The 27,159-nt window shown below is 45.6% G+C and overlaps 2 protein-coding genes across 3 annotated transcripts in view; both read left to right on the top strand.

The window, feature by feature from the left end:
* LOC135093967 (glutamate receptor ionotropic, kainate 5-like) overlaps positions 1-11,546 on the top strand; it is a 73,192-nt gene extending 61,646 nt beyond the window's left edge. The window contains exons 8-10 of the mRNA XM_063993648.1: positions 9,618-9,779; positions 11,151-11,154; positions 11,338-11,546. Of these exons, the coding sequence (XP_063849718.1) occupies positions 9,618-9,779; positions 11,151-11,154; positions 11,338-11,546 (375 nt within the window). The remainder of the gene's footprint in view (positions 1-9,617; positions 9,780-11,150; positions 11,155-11,337) is intronic.
* Positions 11,547-12,826: 1,280 nt separating this feature from the next.
* LOC135093867 (uncharacterized) lies at positions 12,827-26,574 on the top strand. 2 transcript variants are annotated; one of them, XM_063993456.1, is made up of 5 exons: positions 12,827-14,714; positions 14,815-14,910; positions 14,992-15,075; positions 15,167-15,330; positions 25,923-26,574. In XM_063993456.1, the coding sequence occupies exons 1-5, from the start codon at positions 14,531-14,533 to the stop codon at positions 26,037-26,039; spliced, it is 645 nt and encodes a 214-aa protein (XP_063849526.1). In that variant the 5' UTR covers positions 12,827-14,530; the 3' UTR covers positions 26,040-26,574. The 2 variants fall into 2 exon arrangements, with proteins under 2 accessions (XP_063849526.1, XP_063849527.1); XM_063993457.1 differs by lacking the exons at positions 12,827-14,714; positions 14,815-14,910; positions 14,992-15,075; positions 15,167-15,330 and adding an exon at positions 25,614-25,761 and having other exon boundaries at positions 25,923-26,572.
* The last annotated feature ends 585 nt before the right edge of the window (positions 26,575-27,159 follow it).

Here is a 27,159-nt window from a genome sequence, read left to right as displayed (position 1 = left end):
CCCTGTCTAGAAGAACAGTATGAGTGGAAGCCCCCCAGACATGTGAAGCATACTCCATACATGGACGGATAAGGCCCTTGTACAGAGTTAGCAGCTGGGAGGGATGAGAAAAACTGGCGGAGACGTCTCAGAACACCTAACTTCATAGAAGCTGTTTTAGCTAGAAATGAGATGTGAAGTTTCCAGTTCAGATTATAAGTAAAGGACAGACCGAGGATGTTCAGTGTAGAAGAGGGGATCAGTTGAGTGTCATTGAAGAAGAGGGGATAGTTGTCTGGAAGGTTGTCTCGAGTTGATAGATGGAGGAATTGAGTTTTTGAGGCATTGAACAATACCAAGTTTGCTCTGCCCCAATCAGAAATTTTAGAAAGATCAGAAGTCAAGCGTTCTGTGGCTTCCATGCGTGATATGTTTACCTCCTGAAGGGTTGGACGTCTATGAAAAGACGGGGAAAAGTGCAGGGTGGTATCATCAGCGTAGGAGTGGATAGGACAAGAAGTTTGGTTTAGAAGATCATTAATGAATAATAAGAAGAGAGTGGGTGACAGGACATAACCCTGAGGAACACCACTGTTAATAGATTTAGGAGAAGAACAGTGACCGTCTACCACAGCAGCAATAGAACGGTCAGAAAGGAAACTTGAGATGAAGTTACAGAGAGAAGGATAGAAGCCGTAGGAGGGTAGTTTGGAAATCAAAGCTTTATGCCAGACTCTGTCAAAAGCTTTTGATAGCGAAAGTTTCACCAAAATCTCTAAAAGAGGATGACCAAGACTCAGTAAGGAAAGCCAGAAGATCACCAGTAGAGCGGCCTTGATGGAACCCGTACTGGCGATCAGATAGAAGGTTGTGAAGTGATAGATATTTAAGAATCTTCCTGTTGAGGATAGATTCAAAAACTTTAGATAGGCAAGAAATTAAAGTAATAGGACGGTATTTTGAGGGATTAGACAGACAGAGCTGAAAGAGTTTGACTATGCAAGTTGCAAGCACGGAGGCACAGTTTCGGAGAACAATAGGAGGGACCCCATCAGGTCCATAAGCCTTCCGAGGGTTTAGGCCCGCGAGGGCATGGAAAACATCATTGCGAAGAATTTTAATAGGTGGCATGAAATAGTCAGAGGATGGAGGAAAGGGAGGAACAAACCCTGATTCGTCCAAGGTAGAGTTTGTAGCAAAGGTTTGAGCGTTGAGTTCAGCTTTAGAAATAGATGTGATAGCAGTGGTGCCATCTGGTTGAAATAGAGGAGGGAAAGAAGAAGAAGCAAAGTTATTAGAGATATTTTTGGCAATATGCCAGAAATCAAGAGGGGAGTTAGATCTTGAAAGGTTTTGACACTTTCTGTTAATGAAGGAGTTTTTGACTAGTTGAAGAACAGACTTTGCATGGTTCCGGGCAGAAATATAAAGTGCATGAGATTCTGGTGATGGAAGGCTTAAGTACCTTTTGTGGGCCACCTCTATATCATGTATAGCACGAGAATAAGCTGTGTTAAACCAATGTTTAGAAGGTTTAGGACGAGAAAAAGAGAGAAATGTACGCCTCCATGCCAGACACTATCACCTCTGTTATGCGCTCAGCACACAAAGACGGGTCTCTCACATGGAAGCAGTAGTCATTCCAAGGAAAATCAGCAAAATATCTCCTCAGGTCCCCCCAACTAGCAGAGGCAAAACGCCAGAGTCACCTTCGTTTAGAGGGATCTTGAGGAAGGATTGGAGCGATAGGACAAGCTATAGATATGAGATTGTGATCGGAGGAGCCCAACGGAGAAGAAAGGGTGACAGCATAAGCAGAAGGATTAGAGGTCAGGAAAAGGTCAAGAATGTTGGGCGTATCTCTAAGACGGTCAGGAATACGAGTAGGGTGTTGCACCAATGCTCTAGGTCGTGGAGGATAGCAAAGTTGTAGGCTAGTTCACCAGGATGGTCACTGAAGGGAGAGGAAAGCCAAACCTGGTGGTGAACATTGAATCTCCAAGAATGGAGATCTCTGCAAAAGGGAAGAGGGTCAGAATGTGCTCCACTTTGGAAGTTAAGTAGTCAAAGAATTTTTTATAGTCAGAGGAGTTAGGTGAGAGGTATACAGCACAGATAAATTTAGTTTCAGAGTGACTCTGTAGTCGTAGCCAGATGGTGGAAAACTCAGAAGATTCAAGAGCGTGGGCCCGAGAGCAGGTTAAGTCATTGCGCAAATAAACGTAGCATCCAGTTTTGGATCGAAAATGTGGATAGAAAAAGTAGGAGGGAACAGGGGCTACTGTCGGTTGCCTCAGACACCTGAGTTTCAGTGAGGAAAAGAAGATGAGGTTTAGAAGAGGAGAGGTGGTGTTCTATAGATTGAAAATTAGATCTTAGATCGCGAATGTTGCAGAAGTTAATGAAGAAAATGTTGAGGGGGATGTCAAGACACTTGGGGTCGTCGACAGAAAGGCAGTCCTACCTGGAGACATTTATAGTCCCCTCCTGAGATGGGGACTCCGGGGCTGGTGTACGAGTTGCCATGATGATTTTAAATTTTTTTGAGTGAAGTGTGTGTGTTATTAGGTGCTTGTAGTTTTGTGTGGAAGAAGAGAGTTGTCTTTAGAGGGCAGGCTGTGACTGCCCTCTTGTGTTGTGAGACGCAAAGGGAAACGTTCAGTGAGGTCACAGCTGGGTTTAATGATAAGTTCACAGCACCCCCTGAACAGTGCATTAGACCTCACTGGGAGTAATTATCGTTTCGGCAGGTGTCCACTGCCTCCTCCTACTGGTGATCTTCTGGCTTTCTTTACTGAATCTTGGTCATCCTCTTTTAAAGATTTTAGTGAAACGTTTGCTGATGCCTTGGATATATCAAAAGCTTTTGACAGAGTCTGGCACAAAGCTTTGATTTCCAAACTACCTTCCTATGTCTTCTATCCTTCTCTCTTTTTTGTAAATCATTTTTTGTTGCCCTTGTCCAGTGTCCTTCCTACAAAGAATAAATAAATAAATAAAAATAAACAGTTTGACCCAGACGTGATATTCATTAACAGCCACGGACATAAGGACGATGGCAGACTAGAAATACCAGGATTTAAAGTATATCAACAAAATTATCAAATGAACAAATAGACGGAGTGGCTATCGCGATTAGGAAAATAACATATAGGATTGAGGATGATTTCTTATCAGAGACTTTTGCAATAGTAATAGTCTCCAGACGGCCCACTCACGATAGCCACGACTTGTTTCCCCCCTCAAGACTACCGTATATAACCCACCCTGACTTCTCATGATTTCTCCGATGACAGATTCCAGTATTCCTTGCTGGGATCTTAACGCTCGACACCCGACACTAAGGACAACGATGACAAACCAGACAGGACGTAAACTACCCGACTACCTGAGATATCAAACAGTACGATGCACAGGACCTGATTTTTCCACTCTTTCATCTTTCTCTCCAGACATTGTGCTCAAAAATCGTACCAACTTTCTACATTACTCTCTCACTCTAGTACCTCTTACGAGTAAGCATGTACCCATCATACTAGACATCTATACATCCTCCATACCCATAACAACACGCCTGACACACGCATTCCATAAGACGGACTGGGAACTGTTTATTAACGACAACAGACTATAGATGACGAACCTATCAGATGTTTCCTAGGCCACACTTGAGGAAATAAACGACGTCCTTCATGGACCAGTGGCGTAAAAATGACAGCTGACCAATACATTCCAGAGACTTCCTACAGACTCGACCCACAACCACGACCTACTAGGCGAGATGCAAGTGACTAGAATACAGTTTAACAGTCTCAGGAATCAGAGAAACAGGATAGGCTGGACACCTGACAATTACTGAAGATACACACAACTCAGACTAACGTTTACTAATAGCCGGCGAGAGGATTACAAAACCCACTGGGGTCCTAGGCTGACTAGCTTAGCTGCCAGCCACAAGGACCGTTCTGGAAAAGACCCCTCTCCGGACGATCGACTGCTCCTGACCTCTACCTTATAGATGTGCAATTACATAGACATTACACAAACATAGACAAAACACAGCTCCACACCTTCACCTGGGAACGCGTTTTCCGGGAGGAGGACGGAGACAATGCCAACAACGAAGACGTCATGGATCAAATCGGACGCCGCATCAGGGAACGACACTGTACTACGCGGCGGATCCGGCATGACTGCGAGGGGACTCCCAGCTTTATTGCCAGATATCCTCTCCAGAGCTGGACCAGACATCTGGTCTACCAAAGCCACCTCTCCGGGCAAGAGTGGGATCAACAAGAGGATCCTCTCAAAGCTCCCATATGGAGCCAAGGACAGGTTCTGGGAGATATTCAACGCTGCTCTGTCTGTAGGCTACTTTCCTGACGGTTTAAAGAAAGCGGAGATGAGGATGGTATTAAAGTATGGGAAGATTTCCACCCGCCTAAACGGTTACCGCCTTATCTTCCTTCTGGAGATCCCGGGAAAGATATTCGAGAGGATCGTCACGAGTAGTCTCCAAGACCATCTGGATGGAATCAGCCTATACAACCCTGGGCAGTTTCGTTGTAGGAAATCCATCGCGGCTGTAGGACCGCCATCGCGGTGGCAACAAAATCAATGTCACTTCATCAAACTTCTCGCTATAGATGCCATCTTGTCCTCCGGGATGTTAGTAAGGCATTCGACAAAATGTGGCACCTAGGACTGAAATACATCATTAAGAGCAACACTGCTGACGGTAACATCGCCTCACTTAACGTGGAATCACTTTTTACCAATGTTCTAGTCAAACGCACCATCAATTACGACATTGACAAAGTGTACCATAAAGACTCTGCATCCACACTTGACATCCATGAAATTGCACTATGCTGACTCCTCGAATGCTGCACAGTGGAGGACCCCCTTTACTTGTCCTCGAGGAAACAAGTACCGTCAGATTGATGGTGGAACCATAGGTCTCCCTTGGGTGTGCTCATGGCCAGAGAGAGAGAGAGAGAGAGAGAGAGAGAGAGAGAGAGAGAGAGAGAGAGAGAGAGAGAGAGAGAGAGTAGGAAAACATGCATGAGGTGGAAGAGATGTGAATGGTCACACTTATGTCTTCTGGGAATTGTTTCGATGATAAGACCAGCTGCCTTTCACGGCAGCGATCACGGGAGTGCTGGAAAAATTAAACGCGCTTGTCTGTGTGTCTATCTCTCTCTCTCTCTCTCTCTCTCTCTCTCTCTCTCTCTCTCTCTCTCTCTCTCTCTCTCTCTCTCTCTCTCCGTGTGTGTGTGTGTGTGTGTGTGTGTGTGTGTGTGTGTGTGTGTTACACCGTTTATACAGTCCTGAATGGATAAGAGAGAGAGAGAGGAGAGAGAGAGAGAGAGGAGAGAGAGAGAGAGAGGAGAGAGAGAGAGAGAGAGAGAGAGAGAGAGAGAGAGAGAGAGAGAGAGAGAGAGAGAGAGAGAGAGAGAGGAGAGAGAGAGATTTTAATGAATTCTTAAAGAATTTCAGCGAACGCAATGAACATAATGAGTTAAATGACAAAGAAAATAAATGGTATTATACCAAGTGTGGTCCTAAGCCCCGTTCATACACTGGCGAATTTTGATGGCGACTCCGCTGAGACTGCTGCGACTTTTTAAATGCCGACTGTATATGTATAGGAGACGTTAAATAAACATTTTTTTTCATATTTGTGTGAACTCTCCTTGTAAACGAGCTTCAAAATGCTTTTGTTGCACAATACTGCATTTTGTAATTTTAAAGTTTTATAAATATTTTTATGAAATAATTACACCTCCATACTGAAAAATCCCTTTCATAGGCACCTTTGTTTCATATGCCCGCTACCACATACCAGCTAATGCCACAAAACGACACGCGCGTTAAGTTCTCAGCCCTGCCAGTTCATATTTTTAGTCACATTTTGTACACAATATGACATTAAGGAGGGCACACTGAAATCTTTCTTGTGAGCTTTATGAGGGAGTACGGTCTACATACACAGACATGCATAATGTATGTGTACCGTTATATTATTCACACACACACACACGCATACACATTTTTAGTTATACACACTTGGCCTACACCAAAATTTGTAATACCGTGGATATCATACAATTTGGAAATATTAAAGCCACCTCCACCTCCCATTACCTGACCAGCTTCCTTGAATTCATCCACAGCCACCTGGACAAGCGAAACACCTCTCTAGCTGTTGTTTTTGTGAACTTCAAAAAGCCTTTGATCTTGTTGATCACACTGTTGTCATCAGCAAGGCAGTAAGTCTGGGTCTCCCTCCTAACCTGGTAGCGTGGCTAGCCGACTTCCTCACAGGTAGGCGTCAGGCCGTTCGCTATCAGGGCTCTGTCTCTAATTTCCAACAGCTGACATGTGGGGTCCCCCAGGGGATCAAGATGCTTCCTCCTCCTCATTAATGACGCCCTCACTGACACTCCCCATCGCTGGAAGTATGTGGACGACTGCACCGTGGGCGTCCCAGTTTCCACCAAGAACTCGGACTACTCGCCACTGCATGCAATTCTGGAGCGACTGCAGACGTAGACGGAGCAGAGCAGGATGACCATCAACCACAGCAAAACTGTGGTGATGCATTTCTGTACCTCCTCTGTACCAGTGCCCCCTGCCCTCCCCTGGGGGAGTGCCCAGCTCACCCCTGCAGGTGGTCCGATGTGCCAAGCTTCTCGGAGTGACGGTGGACGACCAGCTGACCTGGAAGCAGCATGTCGCCAGCACCGTAAGATCAGCTACCTACAGGCTGTACATGCTGCACAGACTTAGGTCGCTGGGGACGCCGACAGATGAGTTAAAGGGGGTGTACCTCACCTTCATCCTTCCCAAACTCATGTACGCCTCCCCAGCGTGGTCCTCCTCCCTCACACACTCAACAGCTACAGCTAGAGAGTGTGCAGAAAAGGGCGTGCAGGGTCATCCTTGGCCCTGCATACACCACCTATGAAGAAGCCCTGAACACCCTGAGTCTGTCCAGACTATCCGACAAGCACCGAGAGGCTCTGAAGAAGTTTGGAAGGGGACTACTGCATCATCCACGTCTCAGAAACATGCTGCCGCCTGACGCGCTTCGCCCGGTCCGTGCCATCAGACACCACAACAAGATAACGCCCCTAAAGGCGCCGCGCACGGACCGACACAAACTCAGTGCAATTCCCACCATGGTGCGACCCATCAATCTTCTAAATTCTTCCTTCTAAATTAGACTTACCTTTAGGATTAATGTTAAGTATTTCACCACCCCCTATGTACATTTTCAGTTTGTTAACTGCCTAAATAATAAACCGTTTATTATTATTATTATTATTATTATTACGTACATTCTCTCTCTCTCTCTCTCTCTCTCTCTCTCTCTCTCTCTCTCTCTCTCTCTCGCCTTGCCAAGAAGGCTGATTCATATTAAATTACTTTTGCAATATTACTAATAGTACTTACATTACTAATACACGGTATACACATACATACTTTTACATATTTACATTACACACATGTAGTCACTATGTAAGATTTTCTCCCACATTCTTCCTTTCTGCAGAAATCTTGACATATTAGGTTGTGTTATTTTGAAAGGAAATTAATAAAAGGTGTAATTTAATAGATTATTTACTAAACATGCATTGATTATTTGTCTTCAACTCTGGAAACTCTGTAATCTATAATGTATAAAATGCATCCTCCACATCCTCTGTGTGTGGCGTGGATGCAGATGCAGATATTTATTTCATCACAAATGCAGATGCGGATGTTTCCTTAATCCGAACTGCGGATGTCGATGTTAAAAATTATACGGATGTTCCAAGTATGCGGATGTGGATGTGATCATCCGATTCATATCTAGTGAGTGTGTTTGAAGAGAGAGAGAGAGAGAGAGAGAGAGAGAGAGAGAGAGAGAGAGAGAGAGAGAGAGAGAGAGAGAGAGAGAGAGAGAGAGAGAGAGAGAGAGAGAGAGAGAGAGAGAGAGAGAGAGAGAGAGAGAGAGAGAGAGAGAGAGAGAGAGAGAGAGAGAGAGAGAGAGAGAGAGAGAGAGAGAGAGAGAGAGAGAGAGAGAGAGAGAGAGAGAGAGAGAGAGAGAGAGAGAGAGAGAGAGAGAGAGAGATGCACGATCATATTTGCTGGGAATTATCAATTCATTGTCGCCTGTCCCGAACTTAAAGGTGTGAAGGGCACGTACAAGAGGTTGTTACTATAGCGAATCCCCTGCGACAGAGCTGCGAATTCGGCAAGCTTGCTGCTACACCACTGCAAATCCGTTGCGAGAATGCTGCAACAGTGCTACGACACAGTTACGAAGGTACTGCGACTCCCCTGCGAATGTTTTGAACAGTCAAAAACATTCGCCGTCGCCTGGCGAAAGCGATGCGACTCACCCGCTCTGATGACTGCTGCGAGTCCGTTGCAAACGCACGGCAACCCCGCTGTGAACACAAGGCAGCTCACCTGCGAACGAGTCTCAGCGGAGTCTCAACGCGTTCGCCATCCAAATTCGCCGATGTATGAATGAGCTTCCCTATCTTCACCTGCTTGGAATAGCTTCTCCATCTTCACCTGCTTCTGTCTACCCGTCCGTTTTTTTCTCTCTCTCTCTCTCTCTCTCTCTCTCTCTACTTACTTTTTTAACTTGCACATTCAGGGCAGTATATAACACACACACACACAAACACACACACACACACACACACACACACACACACACACACACACACACACACACACACACACACACACACACACACACACACACACACACACACACACACACACACACACACACACACACACACACACACACACACACACACACACACACACACACACAGATACACACGCACGCACACCACGAAGCGTAGCTTGGAGCATGGAAAGGGTAGTGTTGGTAGGACAACTTTCCCTTGGGTTTACGGATTAGTTACCTGAGAGCGAGGGGAAGAAAGCAACAAGAAACTGTCCTACCAATATAATTTCAACAAAGTAGTTGTAGATATCATGAGTTTTAGTCTTTTTTTTTATTTCTGAACTCTTATCACTTGCAAGAGAGAGAGAGAGAGAGAGAGAGAGAGAGAGAGAGAGAGAGAGAGAGAGAGAGAGAGAGAGAGAGAGAGAGAGAGAGAGAGAGAGAGAGAGAGAGAGAGAGAGAGAGAGAGAGAGAGAGAGAGAGAGAGAGAGAGAGAGAGAGAGAGAGAGAGAGAGAGAGAGAGAGAGAGAGAGAGAGAGAGAGAGAGAGAGAGAGAGAGAGAGAGAGAGAGAGAGAGAGAGAGAGAGAGAGAGAGAGAGAGAGAGAGATGGAAGGCTTAAATGGAGGAGATAGGAAGGGGTATGAGAAATGTAGAAACAAGGAAGGAGTTGAAATGGGGAGGTGGCCATGGAGTGCGGTCAAGAAAAGTGTGGGTTAATTTACACGTCACGACTTCTGGCCAATGACATTTACCTGCTAAAATCCCTTGAATTGACATGTCACCCTAGCTAAAAATAAAGGTAAGAAGGCTGCTTCATAAAGCATGGAGCCATCTGTACATAAGGAGGGAGAGAGAGAGAGAGAGAGAGAGAGAGAGAGAGAGAGAGAGAGAGAGAGAGAGAGAGAGAGAGAGAGCGCTTGCATACTTTCTGTCTTCCATCAGGCAGCGGACAACAGCTCAAGCCTGGGTCGGTTAAGAGACCAGCTTCACGTGTACTACAATGACCAAGCGCAAGTGGCAGTGAAAGATTTGTTTAGTGGCAAACTGGCATTCATCGTCTTCTATCAGGCATTGCTTTCAACCATCCATGCTGATTTTTCGAAAGTAAGTCTGTTCTAACTCATAGCACACACACACACACACACACACACACACACACACACACACACACATATATATATATATATATATATATATATATATATATATATATATATATATATATATATATATATATATATATATATATATATATATATATATATATATATATATATATATATATATATATATATATATATATATATATATATATATATATATATATATATATATATATATATATATATATATATATATATATATATATATATATATATTATCAAACATAACGGAGAAGGCAGAGTGGGACGAGCGCAAGCGCTATAAGTTGCCAGATGACAACCCCCACCCACCTTGACCGTAGAAAGAAGAAAGGAAAAGCAATTAGCACAATAGTAGGATGAAATCAGAGCAGGAGGAGAAAATAGGTTAAACAATTATAAAGAACGCCTCAACGAACTGAGAATTATTAAAACTCACAAAAAAATTCAACAAAAAAAATCAACAATTCTGACTTATTTAATATATGTCAGACAACACGAGTAAATGTAGTATAACTACTTAAAACTTGATGGTATAAAATCACAGGTATAATTACATAATTTATCACAGGTATAGCTGCAAAAGCAACCAGAGTTTAATTGACTAGACTCTTCAAGATTTTGTTCGAAGCAGACTTGAATTTTTGCACATCACTCGCAGTGCATGTGCCCTCGTCAAGCATGTTCCAAAGTCTTACAGCACAAGGAACAAAGCTTCGCTGAAACTGACTGGTGTGACACCTAACCTGCTGTAAGCATGTGAATTTGACGCAAGTCGAGTGTTTCTGGTGGGCACAAATGCATTTGGGATGGAGGCATTCAGCGGGTGAAGCTGGTTGGCATGGATCTTATATAGCATGCAGACACTGCTGACATTGCGTCGGTGACCAAGATCCCAAGCTGCTTCGCCACCACAGAGGAACCTAGCGGAGGAGACAACTCTGTCAATGAGACGGAGGTGGGACACAGCTGCGGAAGACCACACAGGAGCACAATACTCCAGCAGTGGAAGAATAAAACACCGGAAGCAGCTGGCAGAGATAGACTGGTCACCAAAAATCCGGTAAGCCTTCCTCACAACGCCAAGCTTTTGCGAGGCAGAACTGACAAGACGCCTGATGTGCCGTTCAAAAGACAGTTTTGAGTCGAATCTGACACCCAAAATATCAAGCTCATCACATACCGTCAGAGGCGCGCCATCAACAAGCAGAGGGCCGTGAAGGGGATTTAGCGTGCGAGAGCGTGAAATATACAAGCATTTTGATTTTGATGCATTCATTTTCATGTTCCAGGTGCGACACCAGTCAGATATACGTCTGAGATCCTCATTCAGGGATGTACTAACATCAAGACGTGAATTCGGTGACTCAACAGTAGCAACAAGTGTCACATCATCTGCATATCCGTAAATAGGATTGCTAGTGATTTGTAGTAGATCGGAAGTGTAGACACTGAACAGCACAGGTCCCAGTACGCTACCCTGGGGAACACCTGAGTGGACGCTGTACCAGTCACTGTAGCAACTATCAACGCACACACGGTGGGTGCGGTGGGTCAAAAATTGAGTCAAGATGGACAGTACCGGGCCACCGACACCAAAAGATTGCAGCTTCCTGAGAAGACCGGCATGGTTGACTCGGTCAAAAGCTGCAGAGAAATCAAGTTGGACTACCCTTGTTTCATGCCCACAGTCAAGAGCTTGCTGAATCTTATGAGAGATAGTGAGTAGCGCATCCGTAGTCCCTAAGTTCTTCCGATAAGCAAACTGATTAGCTGGTATCAAATGAGAGTGTTCAAGGTAACGAGAGAGACGATCAGAAATAACATGTTCAAAGATCTTAGAAAGTAACGGCGTGATAGAGATTGGTCTATAGTTGCTGGCATCAGATGATGGAGAGCCTTTAGGGATCGCTGTGATGTTCGCATTTCTCCAGCACATGGGGAAACTACCGGTTAGGATTAGGCGTCTGAAGACTGCACTCAGTTTGGGAGCAAGAACTGCAGCTGTTTCCTTCAGAAACATAGGAAACATCCCAAGCGGATAGTAGTTGGGAAATTGCCACCAGAGTCCCCATCCTGAAATGGCATGCCGCCCAGGTCGCCATTGCATGGCGACCTGGACGGCATGCCATTTCAGGATGTGGACCCTGTTGGCAATTACCCGGAGTGGCGATCCATTTCAGGATGGAGACCCTGACTGTAAATAGAGTGTTGGAGGATGGGAGAGGGAGGGAGGGGGGGGAGGGGGGGGAGGGGGAGGGGGGGGAGGGGGATCCCACCCCCACCCCAGGAGCGACTCTGATGGCATGCCATATTGTGAGTGTGGGTTGATCAAGTTGCAATGGGGAAACCTGACAGCAATTTTCCGTAGACTTCAGTGGCAGTCCATGACAGGATGGAGATCCAGGCTTGGGAAAGGGAGGATGGCGATTCACGACGGCAACACCAAGGGGTGGGGGGGGGAGGGAGGGGGGAGGGACGGTGACGGCGACACTGACGGAGAGGTGGGGGGGCGTGCGTCCTTATCCTTCGGCGACGATGGAATGACTAAATGAATCAATGATGGTGGGTGGAAAATAATTGAGTGAAAGGAGGGGGGAGGGTGTGGACTGGCGGCCAGACGTGGAAGTCGCCACACACACGCGTGGCTAGGGGACTGTGACGGCAATGCCGTGTAGGTCGCCCTTTCACGTCCCCCCCCACCCCCAACCCACCCACCCAGGGGCGACTCTGACGGCAAGCCATATTGCGATGGTGATCCTGATAGCAATTTTCCATAGACCCATGCTTGGGAAGAGGGGGGTGATTCACGACGGCAAACACCAAGGGGGGGGGAGGGGGAAGGGGGGGGAAGCGGGACGGTGACGGCGACACTGACGGAGAGGTGGGGGGAGGCGTGCGTCCTTATCCTTCGGCGACGATGGAATGACTAAATGAATCAATGATGGTGGGTGGAAAATAATTGAGTGAAAAGGGGGTGGAGGGGGGAGGGGAGGTGGGGGTGGGGGGGGGACTGGCGGCCAGACGTGGCAGCCGCCCGCCACACACGCGTGATTAGGGGGACTCTGACGGCGCATGCCATAGAAGTCGCCCTTTCCCTTTCATTCACGGAATCCTGGAGGGTGGGGTGACTGAGTGTTGCCATCACGCGTTCCCTCCGACATCTCAATACATCCCCTATGGTCAAGGTCGTCGCGACAGCCTCACGAGGTTCCGTTACCTGTCCATCCTTTTTACCTGGAGAAAGCGTCTGTGACGGCCAGGGCGGAGCGGCGGCCTCTTCCACTTTCACCGACCACCAGCGGCATGGCTGACGTAATACTTATGTCGGATGGCGGTCTTATTACTATCATTATTATTATTATTATTATTATTATTATTATTATTATTATTACTATTATTATTATTATTATAGCCGACACGTGCTCCCTCCGATATCTCAGTACATTCCCCTATGGTCAAGGTCGTCGCGACTATCCACGCCGTACCGCCATAATCTCCAGTCTGCCGACGTATATATGTCATGAAAAGGTAAAGTTTAAAGTCAGTCTGTTAGTTGACAGGGTTTAAAAAACATGTCATTGAGAGATAGTGACGATATATACGTATACCTATCTTCTCTTGCAGGTGGTAGGTCATTTCCCAACAACACAACAACAGAATTTGAAAACAGAATCTTACCCATTCATTTAGACACCGGCAGGGATTATGAAGTCGGCCTGTGTAATATTTTATTCCCTAAATATTTCTACTGCATTGCGGAAGGGGATCCAAATTCCAGTATATCGTTCTATGGTCGGGTTAAGCAGTCAGACTTTGATATGTATGAATATAATATGTATACCTATCTACCGGAAAGGAATATCATCTCCAATTTTACCGATAAGAACATACCGGCCATAACTAAGGCAATTAATGGACAGATAGTGAGAGAACTTCAAGCAATCTTGAATGACTCCTTTAAGATCTATTTCCCTTACTCGGATATCATTTATTATGACCGCGACTTGGAGCGGGTCGTTGTGAATAACGCGATTGTCCCTCCTAATGACGATCGTATTTACAGTGATATAAGTATAAAATTTGCATCGCATATAGCTCACATTCTGGGTTTCAATCCAAATTTTCGCTACACCGTCTACTTTCAAAGATCTGGCGACGGCATTTCATCTTCCGACGCCAGCGAAGCTTCCTCCTCATCACCCATAAAATTATTCGCTCAATACGTACCGCGAGCTGATGCAGGGACGGATTATATGTACGTTTATACCGACATCATTTCCCCCTCGCGATTTGGCAACCAACTAGTTAATATATTAGACGTCATACCACTCCCCGGCGACAGCACCAGTAAAGGTGCGAATTCAATTACGTATAAACCACTTTCTGCATCAACTATAGAGAGTGTGGCCATCAAAATTGCTAATCAAAGAGGCAAACCTATTCAGTTTGAAGATGGGGAAAACAGTGTTACTTGCGTGTTACATATAAGACCACGTTAACTTTGCGTCTCGGACGTAAAATTTTGAAGAGAATCGATCAAGGTGGGATAATGGGTGGAGTGGAGGATAATGAAACAGGCAGGTGTTGCCTACTTCCGAGTCAAGGCACGCGCCTCGCGACCATCTGCGCGGGAAGCTTCAGTGTTTCCCCGCGCGGCATGGCGGCCGGGACAAAGTGTTGACAATGTTATAGAAAAAAAAAGAAAAGAAAATGGGTGTTCACTGTGGAACAGCAGAGGCGCGGATTTTATGTGAAGTGTGTGGGAGATGGCGCACTAATCCATCCTGCCCCTCATGTGTGGAAGACCAGTGTGATTTATGCGAGCGGTGTGGACTTCTGTTTCCACATCCACCGCCAGAACACACCTGCGAAGTTGGCAATCCTGCTTCTTCTGGTAAGCATTATTACTTATTTTGGCGGGAATGTATAATAATAAAGATGAAATGACTGTCAATCTTTACAAGTTTGAGCTCTGAGCACATCTTCCTGTACAGGCTCACACTCGATTGAGGTTGAGCAGAACGCCGGCGTAGAAGGCCCACGTCGGCGGACGTCACAAGGCGACATCCCACGCGGAGGCGGGGGAAGAGGTGAGAAAAAAAAAAAAATACTACAAATAATAAAGCAATAAATACGGTGCCACCGCCACTACTAATATTCTTTTTTTTAAGACTCGCCACGGCCGGGACCGAGTGGATTATCGGGGAACGTATTCAATTCTTCCGAGACTTCAAGTCCTTCACTACCTACACAAGGTAAATATCAATTCAATAATAATAATAATAATAATAATAATAATAATAATAATAATAAACTGTCGCTGCTACTTCTATTTTTTCTTCCCAGACACGCCACAAGCGGAGGCGGACCACGATGAGCGCAGCATGGCAGGAGAGTCGGCGGATGCAGACCTTGACGAGCGCGGGATGCCGGAAGAGCCGCGGTTAATTGACTCGAGGGAAAATTTTATGAGGAGCTTCACCAGACATCAATATGACATACCTGATCATGTAAGCAGAGATCCACTCGGTCTACTTATCGAATACAGGGAGTTCTTTATACGGGAAATTAGATCATATTTCACGTCACACGGCTCGCCATTCCCCCCCACCCTGAAAATATTTTCACACATTTCTCTGTTACTAGTGAAATTCTCTACCTTAGGCGAGGATGAACATCGAGTCATTCATATTGCTTTTAGAGCACGACTGATCACCTATCAAGATGTGCCTGACCTTGTTGATTTATGGATCCATCAGCTGAACAGTCGGCTGGAAAGCCTTACCAGCGAGACTGAAGGATCTGGTTTTATCATTTCAAGAGTACAGAATTTTTTCATCAACTATTGCTTGCATGTCGCATGTAGTGGCATAGGAGATTATGTTGCTTATCCTAGAGGCGTGCGAGGAGGGAATGAAATTTTCAATCCTGATGGCCGACATTCATCCTGTGTTATTCAGTGTTTGGCGGCTTTCAGACTTCATGCTCGAGGTGTACCTTGGAAAAGAATTCCAAAAATATTACGGAGACGGCATGGCGGAGAGAAATACGTCACGCGCGGAAAAGTAGGCAGTCCAGTGACTTGGGAGAACTTGAGTCAGTTAGAAAGGTTAAATTGTCTGTCTCTGGACGTTTATACACTGACAAAAAGCGGTGAGATATACTATTTAACATTATCAAGAAAAGGCTCGCGGAAGTATAAAACTGTAGTCTCACTCCTTTTACTAGGTGGAAAACATATGACGCTCATTAAAGACGTGGAGAAGCTGCACCGGAAATTGACGAGAAGCAGTCCCACCCCAGAGGGTCATCAGTTTTGCAAAGTATGTTTCAGCTCAGTTCCCAAGTCTGTCAGTTTGAGCGATCACGAGTGTCACTGCGACTTCACTCAAACTCTTCTCTTTCCAGGTGACGGTGAAAAAGTAAAATTTAAAAATTTTGCCTACACCTATCAGCCTGCATACTTAGCATTTTTTGATTTTGAAACTATGATAAAACCTAAGGAGAATAGGAGTGTGATAGCTGAACATGACCCAATTGGATACTCGTATCTCATCATCAATAGGCATGGAGATGTCGTGGAAAAGAGAAGTTATTTCGGTGAAGATCCCGTGAATAATTTCATTGATAGCCTATCCAATGCTTGGGGAATCATCAAGGAAAGTGTAGTTAGCTATCCAATTAGCATGTCTGCGGAGGATGAAGCCCACTTCAAACGTCAGCGTCACTGCGAGCTCTGCCATCAACCCTTTAATGTGAAAACCCCACCTCATAAACATCACGACCACTCATTACCACAAAATAATTACAAGGGGGCTTTGTGCGCGCGATGCAACCTCCAGTGTCGTGACATGAGGAAATATCTCATCACTCTGGCACATAATATGAGCTTTGACGTCTCCTTAATCATAAAAGACCTTCACTTGCCAGAGTCGCACGTGGACATCCTTGCCAAGTCAGAATCGCATTTATTGAAAGTAAGGATTAAGGAATTGCAGTTTCAAGACACGCTTTCCATTATGAATGCTGGCCTCGGTCATCTCGCTCAGAGTCACGTGCAGGCGGGCTATAGCACGCGTTACGCCCAGGAAATGGTGAATTACCTCCCCGAGGATGTAAGGCGTGTAATTTGCACTCAAAGACAGTTTCTTTGTTATGAGTACATCACCGACCTTGGCCGCTTAGAAGATCGACAATTGCCACCTCGTGAGGCATTTTATGACACGCTCAAGGGGAAGGCTCTGCCACCTGGAGAATATGAACACGCTCAAAGCGTGTGGAGTATGACATCCTGCCGCACTTTAGGCGATTACATAAGACTGTATTGTGAGATTGATGTGGGATTATTAGCCGACACATATCTCAAATATAGATCATACCTGCATGAATTTTATGGGCTGGACGTGTCACATTACGTGTCACTGTCTTCTTATGCTTATGACGCTTTTTTAAAGTCGACAGGCGTTCAACTTGATCCACCTTACGACCCTAACATGTATCACCTGATCAAAAGAAATGTACGAGGAGGCTTTGTAACTTGCGTCAGGCCACACCTGCAGTCAAACCACGAACCCGACGGTGGACCCGGCACCTATGTGTTCTATCTGGACTATAATTCATTATATGCAAGCGTTATGTGTTCCCCCCTGCCTATGGGTGACATCAAAAAGCTTTCTCAGTCAGAGATGGATGATTTTTTTGAAGTTGGCATCCAGAATCATGCGACAGATGGCGACGTCGGTTACTGGCTGCATTTAGACAGCTGTGACGTTTCCCCCGACGTAGCTCGGATCACGGACGAGTTCCCTCTGTGCCTCGCACACATGACTATTACAGAAGATGACATCTCGCCGTACAGTAAAAGACTGTTAGAAGCTGAGGGTCGTAAGCTGGGGAGGAAAAATCGTAAACTCGTGGCCAGTCATAAGGGACTGAAAGATCATCTCATCAGTCTGGAATTGCTGCAACTTTTACTCTCACTTGGACTGGAAATACAATGTGTTCATGCTATATATAGGTTCAGACAGGCTCCATACCTGAAACCTTTCATAGAAAGGAACGTCGCTCAGCGTAAAAATGAGACGTGCGCCATTAAAAATCGCATTTGCAAACTGATGTCAAACGCAGTTTATGGTAGATCCATGTTATCTGAAGTGAAGTATGGCCTCCAGCAGAAATTAGTGACAAAAAGAAAGTCTTTCCTGAAGTATGCAAGAAATCCATCCTTTAAAAGGGTCCACCAATTAGGCGAGGACCGAGTCATATGTGTCAACAGTAAGAACACGATTAAAATCAGGCAGCCAAATTACTTGGGATACCATATTTTAGAAGTGGCAAAGAAGTACATGTACAACTTTTGGTATCGTGTCATCAAAGCTAATTATGGGGAGAGAGCTAAATTAGCTTATGAAGATACTGACAGTTTCATTTTCAGTCTGCACATACCTACAAACTTAAATGATGAACTGAAACATGGACCCATGGCAAATTTTCTCGACACCAGTAACTTTGCTTCAGATCACCCGTGTTTTAATGGGGAGCGGAAGGGTCAACTAGGCTTGTTGAAATCTGAAACCGGATCCACGCTCATCAAAGAGGCGATTATATTAAAGCCAAAGATGTATTCGCTGCTGTTGGAAGATGACAAGCAAGTATCTCGAGGTAAAGGCATTCCAACTCACCTTCAGCAAAATATATTGCATCAGCAGTATAGGGAAACACTTAATAATGTCGCATGTGGGATGGTGGATTGCTATAATATCAGGAATGTGAAAGGACAAATTTGTACCACTCGTATGCGAAAGCGAACGTTGTCACATTTTGACGACAAGCGCTTTCACGTCGATGGCTATACCTCAAGGGCGTATTATCACCCCGACAATGATCCGCGGGAAAGAGATGTGGAGAATGAGATGGAAGAGGAGGTGGCGGTGGATGTGGGGGAGGTGGATGTGGATGAGGAAGAGGAGGAGGAGGAGGAGGAGGAGGAGGAGGAGGAAGAGGGGGAGGAAGAGGGGGAGGATGGGGTAATGAGTGGTCTGTGGCGTGATCGGGAGAGACTTTCCGCGGCATTATTCACATCATGATTAAGGGGTAGAGAAAGAGAGGACGCAGCTGCTAGCAGACGCCCTTCATGTAATGTAAAAAAACATTTGCTCTGACCACGTAGGCTAAGGAAGAGGGGGAGGTGGAGGATGGGTTGTGTCGTGATCGGGAGTGGCCTTCCATGACATTATTCACGTCATAATTAAGGGGTGGAGAGAGACCGCGGCCGCCAGCAGCTGCCATTCATGTAATGTAAGAACATTTGTTTTGAGTATGGAGTTAAGGAGAGGAATGAGGAGATTGTTCATGTACTGTAAGGACATTTGTACTGTCCACGTGGGATAAGGAGGATGAGGAGGAGGAGGTAATGTAAGAACATTTGTACTTAGGTTAAGGAGAGGGGGGAGGGGGGGGGGGAGGATGAGGAAGAGGTGTGGGTCGGGGGAGATCCACGTCATAATTAGAAGGCAGGGATGAGGATGCAGCTAGGAGGTTAGTTATGCTGTTACCTACATGACCATGTAAATAAAGGTTAAGTAATAAATACTGTAAACATATCGTAGCGTCTTTTAGTAACCCTCTGAACTTAACATGGACAAGACATTTAGCGAAGAGATGCTGAATCTCTTCAGATATCCTGCACGCATAATTATTGCAGGTTATACAAATTCCGGCAAAACACACCTCTGCAATAAAATTATAGAGAAATATCAGCATGGATTTAACAGAATTATCATTTGTGGCGTCTCATCGCATTCGCTGCAGCAGAATTCCCCTTTTCAAGATAAGGTCGAAGTGCATGAGAAAATTATTGATCCCGTGATGGATGATAACAGTCCATACGCCGACCCGCAAACGCACACACTCCTGATATTAGATGACAATTTCCTCACGGCTGGCAATTCTCAAACGATAGCAGAGGCTTTCACCAAAGGGAGACATAAAAATTTGTCAGTTATAATGATAGCACAGAATGTCTTTTTCCCCGGAAATTATGCTAGAACGATAACTTTAAATGCCTCACATTACATTCTTATGAAAAACAGAGATATATATCAAATTGAATGTCTGGGCAGGCAACTTTATGGAAGGGAGCGCGCCAAACACTTTGTGGAAATTTATAAAAATGTCGTGCTTAGACGAGATCACGGTTATTTGTTGTGTGATTTATCCCCGAACGCACCCGAAGAAATTCAACTGCGCACGAATATTGTGGATGAGCCACCCTGTGAGAAAGTCTATCTGCTATGAATGCCGTTTTGGACGAACTTTACCGGGATATGACGAATCCTGCGGCTTTAGGAGGTGTGCAAGCACTCTACAGAGAGGGGAAGAAAAGGGATAAGAATCTAACACTCCGCGATGTGAGGGCATTTCTGCAGGGCAACCGCACTTATACGCTTCACAAGCCGACACTGAAACGTTTTCCGCGACGAAAAATTCTCGCTCCTAAACCGTCCGTCATTTTAACTTGCGATTTGGCTGATTTTGCGAGGCTGCACAGACACAATGGCGGCGTCCGATACATCATGTTTTGCCTGGACGTTTTCAGCAGATACTTGAAAGTGGCAACGCTGACAAGTAAATCCGGACACAGTAGCCTGCAAGCGCTGAAAAAAGTTCTAGAGTCGGGGAGTTTTACAGGCGTGTCGCGTCTTTTTACCGATCAGGGATCCGAATTTTATAATCAAGCAGTGAAAAAATATCTAACTTTGAAAGGTATTACCTTGTATTCCAATTACTCGCGTGAAACAAAGGCGAGTTTGGCAGAAAGGGTCATCCGAACCATAAAGACAAAAATATATAAATATCTCACGCAGAACAACACACTGACGTATATTAACGTCTTGCCCACCCTAATAAATACGTACAATCACACCCCACACCGCGGTTTGGGCGGCAACCAAACGCCGGCTCAGGTTCACCACCTCCGCGAGCTGTCACAAGTCAGGAAGCAATTTAAACGAATGTATTTAAATCGGCCAAGGGGAAAGAAAGTTGTCAGTCATAAATTAGACGTGGGAGACATTGTACGCTTGCAACGTGCTTCCCGAACGCAATTTAAATTCAATAAGGGTTATACCGTCAACAATACCGAGGAGCTTTTTAAGATAAGTCGTGTGGATTACTCACATAAAATCCCTATTTATTTCATAAGGGATTTGGCGGGGGAGGACGTGACCGGCGCTTTCTACAGGGAAGAATTAATCAAGTCCTCTCTTCCCTCACATTACCAGGTCGATATATTACGATCGAAGGTCGAGCGAGGTAAGAGAAAGTACTTCGTCCACTGGCGTGGGTACCCAGATAAATTTGACAGCTGGATAGATGCGGACGACTTAGTATAAGATATGGATGAGGAAAAACCATTGATATTGAAGTACAAGGATTTGGTTTTTCTCCTCTCGCACGTCACCCCTAAATTGCGGAAGCAGGTCTTGCAAAGTTTGAATAAGCGCGAAGTCAATTGCATCTCGGAAATATTCGCCAACTTTTTGAAGAGACGCCTGACGGACGACGATACCATCATTAACCGCCTGAAAAAATTCAAGAGTGATATTCGCACTGTAGCCTTGAAGAAGACGCCCGTGTACAAGAAGAAAGCGATTCTAATCTCCAAACGAGGTGGTAACATATTGGCCGCGTTACTCCCGATAGCCGTGTCGGCAATAACAAGTTTACTACAGAGATGAAAGAATATTGTTTAGTTCCCGTCTCAGTTGCCGAGAGGTGTAAGTTTAAACCGACCGACAGCGCAACTCAGCACCGATTCACGTCAAAACAAGTCAAGAAAAAAAAAAAAACTTCACTTCCGCTACCGGCCGCCGCCCTCCCCGACGCCGCCAGCGTGACGCCACCACCACGCGCACCTGTCAATCCACCCTTGGATGATTTGATTCGAGTTGCCGTGCCTCCTTCCTTTAGAGAATATGGTTTATCTCTCTTGAAATTATTGGAGGGCAAACCTGGGATTTCATGGGATGAGCGCGGTAACTTACTTCCACCATTTTCTGGCATAAGCGTGTTTGATCTCATACGAGTACTCGGTCACGAAAAGGGGGCCGCGAAAAGACTTTCACCCGATAAGCGTCCATTATTATCACTGCTACTTCGCATGGCGCAACTCCCCGCGGATGCCATCAGAAATACGACTCAACGAAGTAAACTGATAGGTGGCGGGGTCGGTGACATCTGGGAAGCATATTAAATGAGAAAGCTCCCCATCTTACTCTGTAAACGAGTAAGTACATCAATAATACATGAGAGCACGTGTTAGGCGCGTCAGGGGTGCAGGCCCACGGATGGATAATTGATGAGGGTTATGGTCAAAAAAAGGTTCACCCCCCCCTAACCCACATCCCCTAATAAATAATACGTTCCCCACCCTCCATCCCTTCCCACCAACAAAGGAAAAAAAAAATAACACCTGCGTCAATTTGAATGAATAAATTCTACTACGCAGAAGGTGTAATATCGACCAATACGTGCGAATAAAGGTCTGCGATGTCACATTTCCCCCTCACTCCCCTCACAGAGGGTTCAACGTGCGGATCAGCCCTCCAATTACTCGTCAAGATGAAGGTGGTCGAGGGCAAGCTGACCGATGGCATCTTCCGCGACCGCCGCTGTTATATCATTTATTCAGTAAATGCCGTCTCCACCGAACCGAGTGGGATTGCGCGGGATCTCAAAACGATTTACCCATACGAGAATACACATGCAGCTAGAAAGAGACTCTACTCGCTTCATCGGGCCACGGCAGACACGAGAGATGACCCAGGACGTATCATTATCCACGCGCCTCCCACAGGAAGCGTAAATCTCCCTCACCTGGTGGCCTGCGTGACTCAGTATGGTTGGGGCGAGGCCGTCGAGGGAAACGAGAAGGCGCGACAGGCAATCGCGACGTCGAAGGATTTGCCTTACGTGGAAGGACTCAAGATGGATACAAGCGTGAATCGACGTCAACACTTCCAGAATTGCCTGAAAAAGATTGCCCTGCTAGCCATGGCGAACGCTGAAGTAGAGCAAATTATTATCCCGGAAGGACTGGGATGTAGAGGTCGCTGCCAGGATGAGTGGAAGAATAATTACCTGCCTATGGTGGAAGGGCTGGCGCAGCGACTTCAACCTTTTGGAGTTGAAACTATTCTGGTGAGGAAGTCTGAATAACTATATCATGTAAATTTTAAAATAAAGTTGATGTGTGTTTGACAAATCGAGTATAAATGTATTCCTTAATTGGGTGACCGTTATTATTTATTTTGATCATGGCGGGAGCAGCATATCAGACAGAAATAAATAGCCGGTGATTATGCTCGACGTCTTATTCATGACGTGACAACCATCATGACGAGAGCGTTCACACCTCCCACTCGAGCGGAATACGACTTGCTTTTTACGCAAAGCAAAGGTGGAGGCTTAGACGACATCCGGGTTTTTATTCCACCCCATTCAAGAAGAGGTGGCGGTCTATTTTCCGTTTTGAGTGGCTTTGCTAAAAGAGCAATTCCCTTTCTCATGCGCACTGTAGCACCCGAAGCGCTCCAAATGGGAAAAGGTTTATTAACAGATGTTTTAGAAGGGAAGCGACTTCGCGAATCATTAAGAAATAGAGGTGTTGCAGCCGTGAAGGGTGTGGGGGAAAGGATAGTTCGAGGCGGACGAGTAATGAAAAAGAGGAAAGTTGGAGTCGGAAAAAAAAAAAAAAAGAGAAAACCACCAACCAGGCAACTGAAAAGAAAGACTTGCTATAAAGCAGATATCTTCAATATTTAGCTTAGTCGCAAAGATGACTCATTACGGTCCGGATGTGCAGGGTGGAGCGACCTCCACCCCCCTGAGCAATTATCTGACGGCCGTGAGTGAGAACTTTCCGCGGGTGAATCGCTTGCATACCATCGAATCGTCAGTCGCTGCGAGGGGAAAGTTGGACGTATTACCCGTTAATTTAGATGCAAATGCTAATAATCATGCGGGGATCAACGATCCTTACATTGAATTTAGACTGCCTGGTATTCCAGGGCAATTTTTGGATCTATCAACGCTGTCTCTAGAATTGCGAGTTAGCGCGACGAAGGCAGACGGCGCGCCACTAGACGATGGCGATCACGTCGTTTTTAGTAATGGTTTGAATAATACGATGTTTAAGTCATGCGCTTGTTATTTTAACGAACAGCTTGTGGAGTCATCCTCTTTGTTCAACTATCACGCCTTCATTAAAATGATTACAACAATCCCTCAGGATAAAATTGACTCTATCGGTCGCGTCGCCTTCTACCATCGCGATTATGATGGATCAAAAGGCATAATCAATAAATTTGATGAAGACTATTTCACGGGAGGGAATAAAGACGAGAAACAAATGATGAAAGATTGTAAAACGCACGGCATTTCGATGACTGCGCCTTTGTTTTCGGATATATCAAGTCTGGACGCTTATCTGCTTGACTCTGTTGATGTGAGAATTCGATTAGAATTGGCTAACAAAACATGGATTCTTAATTCACACCAAGATGCCAGCAGTTTCAAATTTAAGCTCGAGATGGCTAAGTTATGGGTTGACCGCGTCACGCCACATCCGCCCGCCTTAGAATCGTTAAATAACTCCTTGACTCGAAATCCAATGCAATACACTTTTAATAGAACGCTCAATAAAACGTATGTGTTAGCCGCCAATCAAACGTCTTTGATTGCCGAATTACCTTTTGCGCAAATCATACCTCAAAATTTGACCATGGCAATAGTTGATATGGACAGCTTACAAGGCGTAATTGATAAGAATGGTTTATATTTTCAACACGCCGATCTGTCACATGTACATATCACCGTGAACGGGGCGACCATTTATAACGTTCGCAGCTCTTTCCCGCATCACGCGTCAAAATTGTTTTACACGACCCTTGAGTCACTAGGATTGGACACGCGTAATTCCCTAACATTTGATGCATTCAATAAAGGTCGGACAGTATGTTTCTTTAACTTTGTGACGGAGGACGTGCACAATGCCATCCCTCTGGATAAATCAGGAAATCTAAGAATTAATCTGTCGTTTGCCAAGGGACGTAATCACAACCGCGTCATAATGTTTTTCGCCGACACTACTGGCGTCATAGAAATTGATCATTATCGTCACGTTCGCTGCATTGTCCGCGCATAAGCCGTCATGAATGCACGTGAAATACAGGCCGGTCTAGCAGGCATCTTGGGCGATCGAGTTTATTTTTTAGGCTGTCACGATCATCGCCATGTGACAGATCTGATAAATCTTGCCAGAAAACAGGTGAAGCCATGCGTTTTCATTCTAAATACATTGAGTGACTCAAAGACCATGGGCCACTGGATTACTGTTTATCTTAATTTTCAAAGTCAGACCATAGGCTATTACGATAGCTATAACTTGCATCCCAAATACAATTCCGCTGTCTTACATCATTTTATGCAAACTTGTCCACATATGAAAATTAGCACATTAAATTATCGACTTCAGGGGTTGAATTCCCTCGTGTGTGGCATTTATTGCATGTTCTTTTGCCTTCTACTGAGTTGGCATACATTAAAACGTGCAATGTGCATTATTCACGCCACCTTCAAAAAGCATCAATATCTATATAATGACAAAAAAATTACTCGTATGGCATACGTAATATTTCGTAATATGCCGCATTGCATGCCTACGTTTTGCCCAGCCGGCAGCCGGGCGAGATGTCGTAACATCTGTAAAGCGGTAATAAGGTAGATTGGGGGGTGGGGTGGGGGTGGGAAAGGGGGTCAATATGGGGTAATTGCTGACGGATAAGCGTCACTTCGCCATCACCTCTCAACCCAGTCGGACGTCGAAGCCTCATCTCCAAGAATGGAGCAAGCTAACAAACATTTCATCTTGAGAACTGCGGGTGAGTACGCCATTACCTTGCACGGCATCTGACATCTTCACCATTGTAAATTACATTAACGTTCTTTGCCAATGAATAAGAAGAGGGAGAGTGGGAGGGGAAATAAAAACTTTTCCATTGTTCTCATCGTTTTTTTTTTTTTTTTTTTTTGTCTGTTACAGAACGCATCTCTTTCCGCTTTGATATCTATCTGGGCGATGCTGGGGGTAAGCGAAGCCGTGCTGACCATGAGGATGTCAATGTGGAGAAAATGTCAGAACCTGCAAAGAAGAAATTGATCTTTAGTGATGACGACATGTCGCCACTGCCGGCCAGCCCACCTCCTGACGCTCCATCAGGACAGGAGTCGCAACAGCAGCAGCCGACATCGCAGTCGATTCCGCCACCTCAGGAGTCGCTGATGCCACCTCCGACCGAAGCACAGCCGCAACGGTCAGATGAGTCGACAGTAGGCGGCAAAGAGGGTCAGGAGGTGAAGAAGAAGTCGCAGGAAAACAGAAAAAAAAAAAATATTCCCCCTAACACGCCAGAGGACGACAGCACACCAAAACTCCCCGTTGCTCCAGCCGCCCCTCGTAAGAAGCTGGTTCCTAGAGTTATTAAAACTACGCCCGTCATTGACAGCGATGACGATGATCTCTTCGCCTTCAATTCGCAAATGTTTTGAATGAAAGAGATGTATTTGCCCTAATAAGCAATGAGCTGTATTTGTCCTAATAAAAATAAAATGTTCCATCGACTCTGCATAACCTTTCTAATAATAATAATAATAATAATAATAATATTAATAATAATAATAATAATAATGATAGTAATAAGACCGCCATCCGACATAAGTATTACGTCAGCCATGCCGCTGGCGGTCGGTGAAAGTGGAAGAGGCCGCCGCTCCGCCCTGGCCGTCACAGACGCTTTCTCCAGGTAAAAAGGATGGACAGGTAACGGAACCTCGTGAGGCTGTCGCGACGACCTTGACCATAGGGGATGTATTGAGATGTCGGAGGGAACGCGTGATGGCAACACTCAGTCACCCCACCCTCCAGGATTCCGTGAATGAAAGGGAAAGGGCGACTTCTATGGCATGCGCCGTCAGAGTCCCCCTAATCACGCGTGTGTGGCGGGCGGCTGCCACGTCTGGCCGCCAGTCCCCCCCCCCCACCCCCACCTCCCCTCCCCCCTCCACCCCCTTTTCACTCAATTATTTTCCACCCACCATCATTGATTCATTTAGTCATTCCATCGTCGCCGAAGGATAAGGACGCACGCCTCCCCCCACCTCTCCGTCAGTGTCGCCGTCACCGTCCCGCTTCCCCCCCCTTCCCCCTCCCCCCCCCTTGGTGTTTGCCGTCGTGAATCACCCCCCTCTTCCCAAGCATGGGTCTATGGAAAATTGCTATC

The sequence above is a fragment of the Scylla paramamosain genome, chromosome 44 (assembly GCF_035594125.1).
Source record: "Scylla paramamosain isolate STU-SP2022 chromosome 44, ASM3559412v1, whole genome shotgun sequence".
NCBI lineage: Eukaryota > Metazoa > Arthropoda > Malacostraca > Decapoda > Portunidae > Scylla > Scylla paramamosain.
This window is presented reverse-complemented; position numbering and strand designations above follow the sequence as displayed.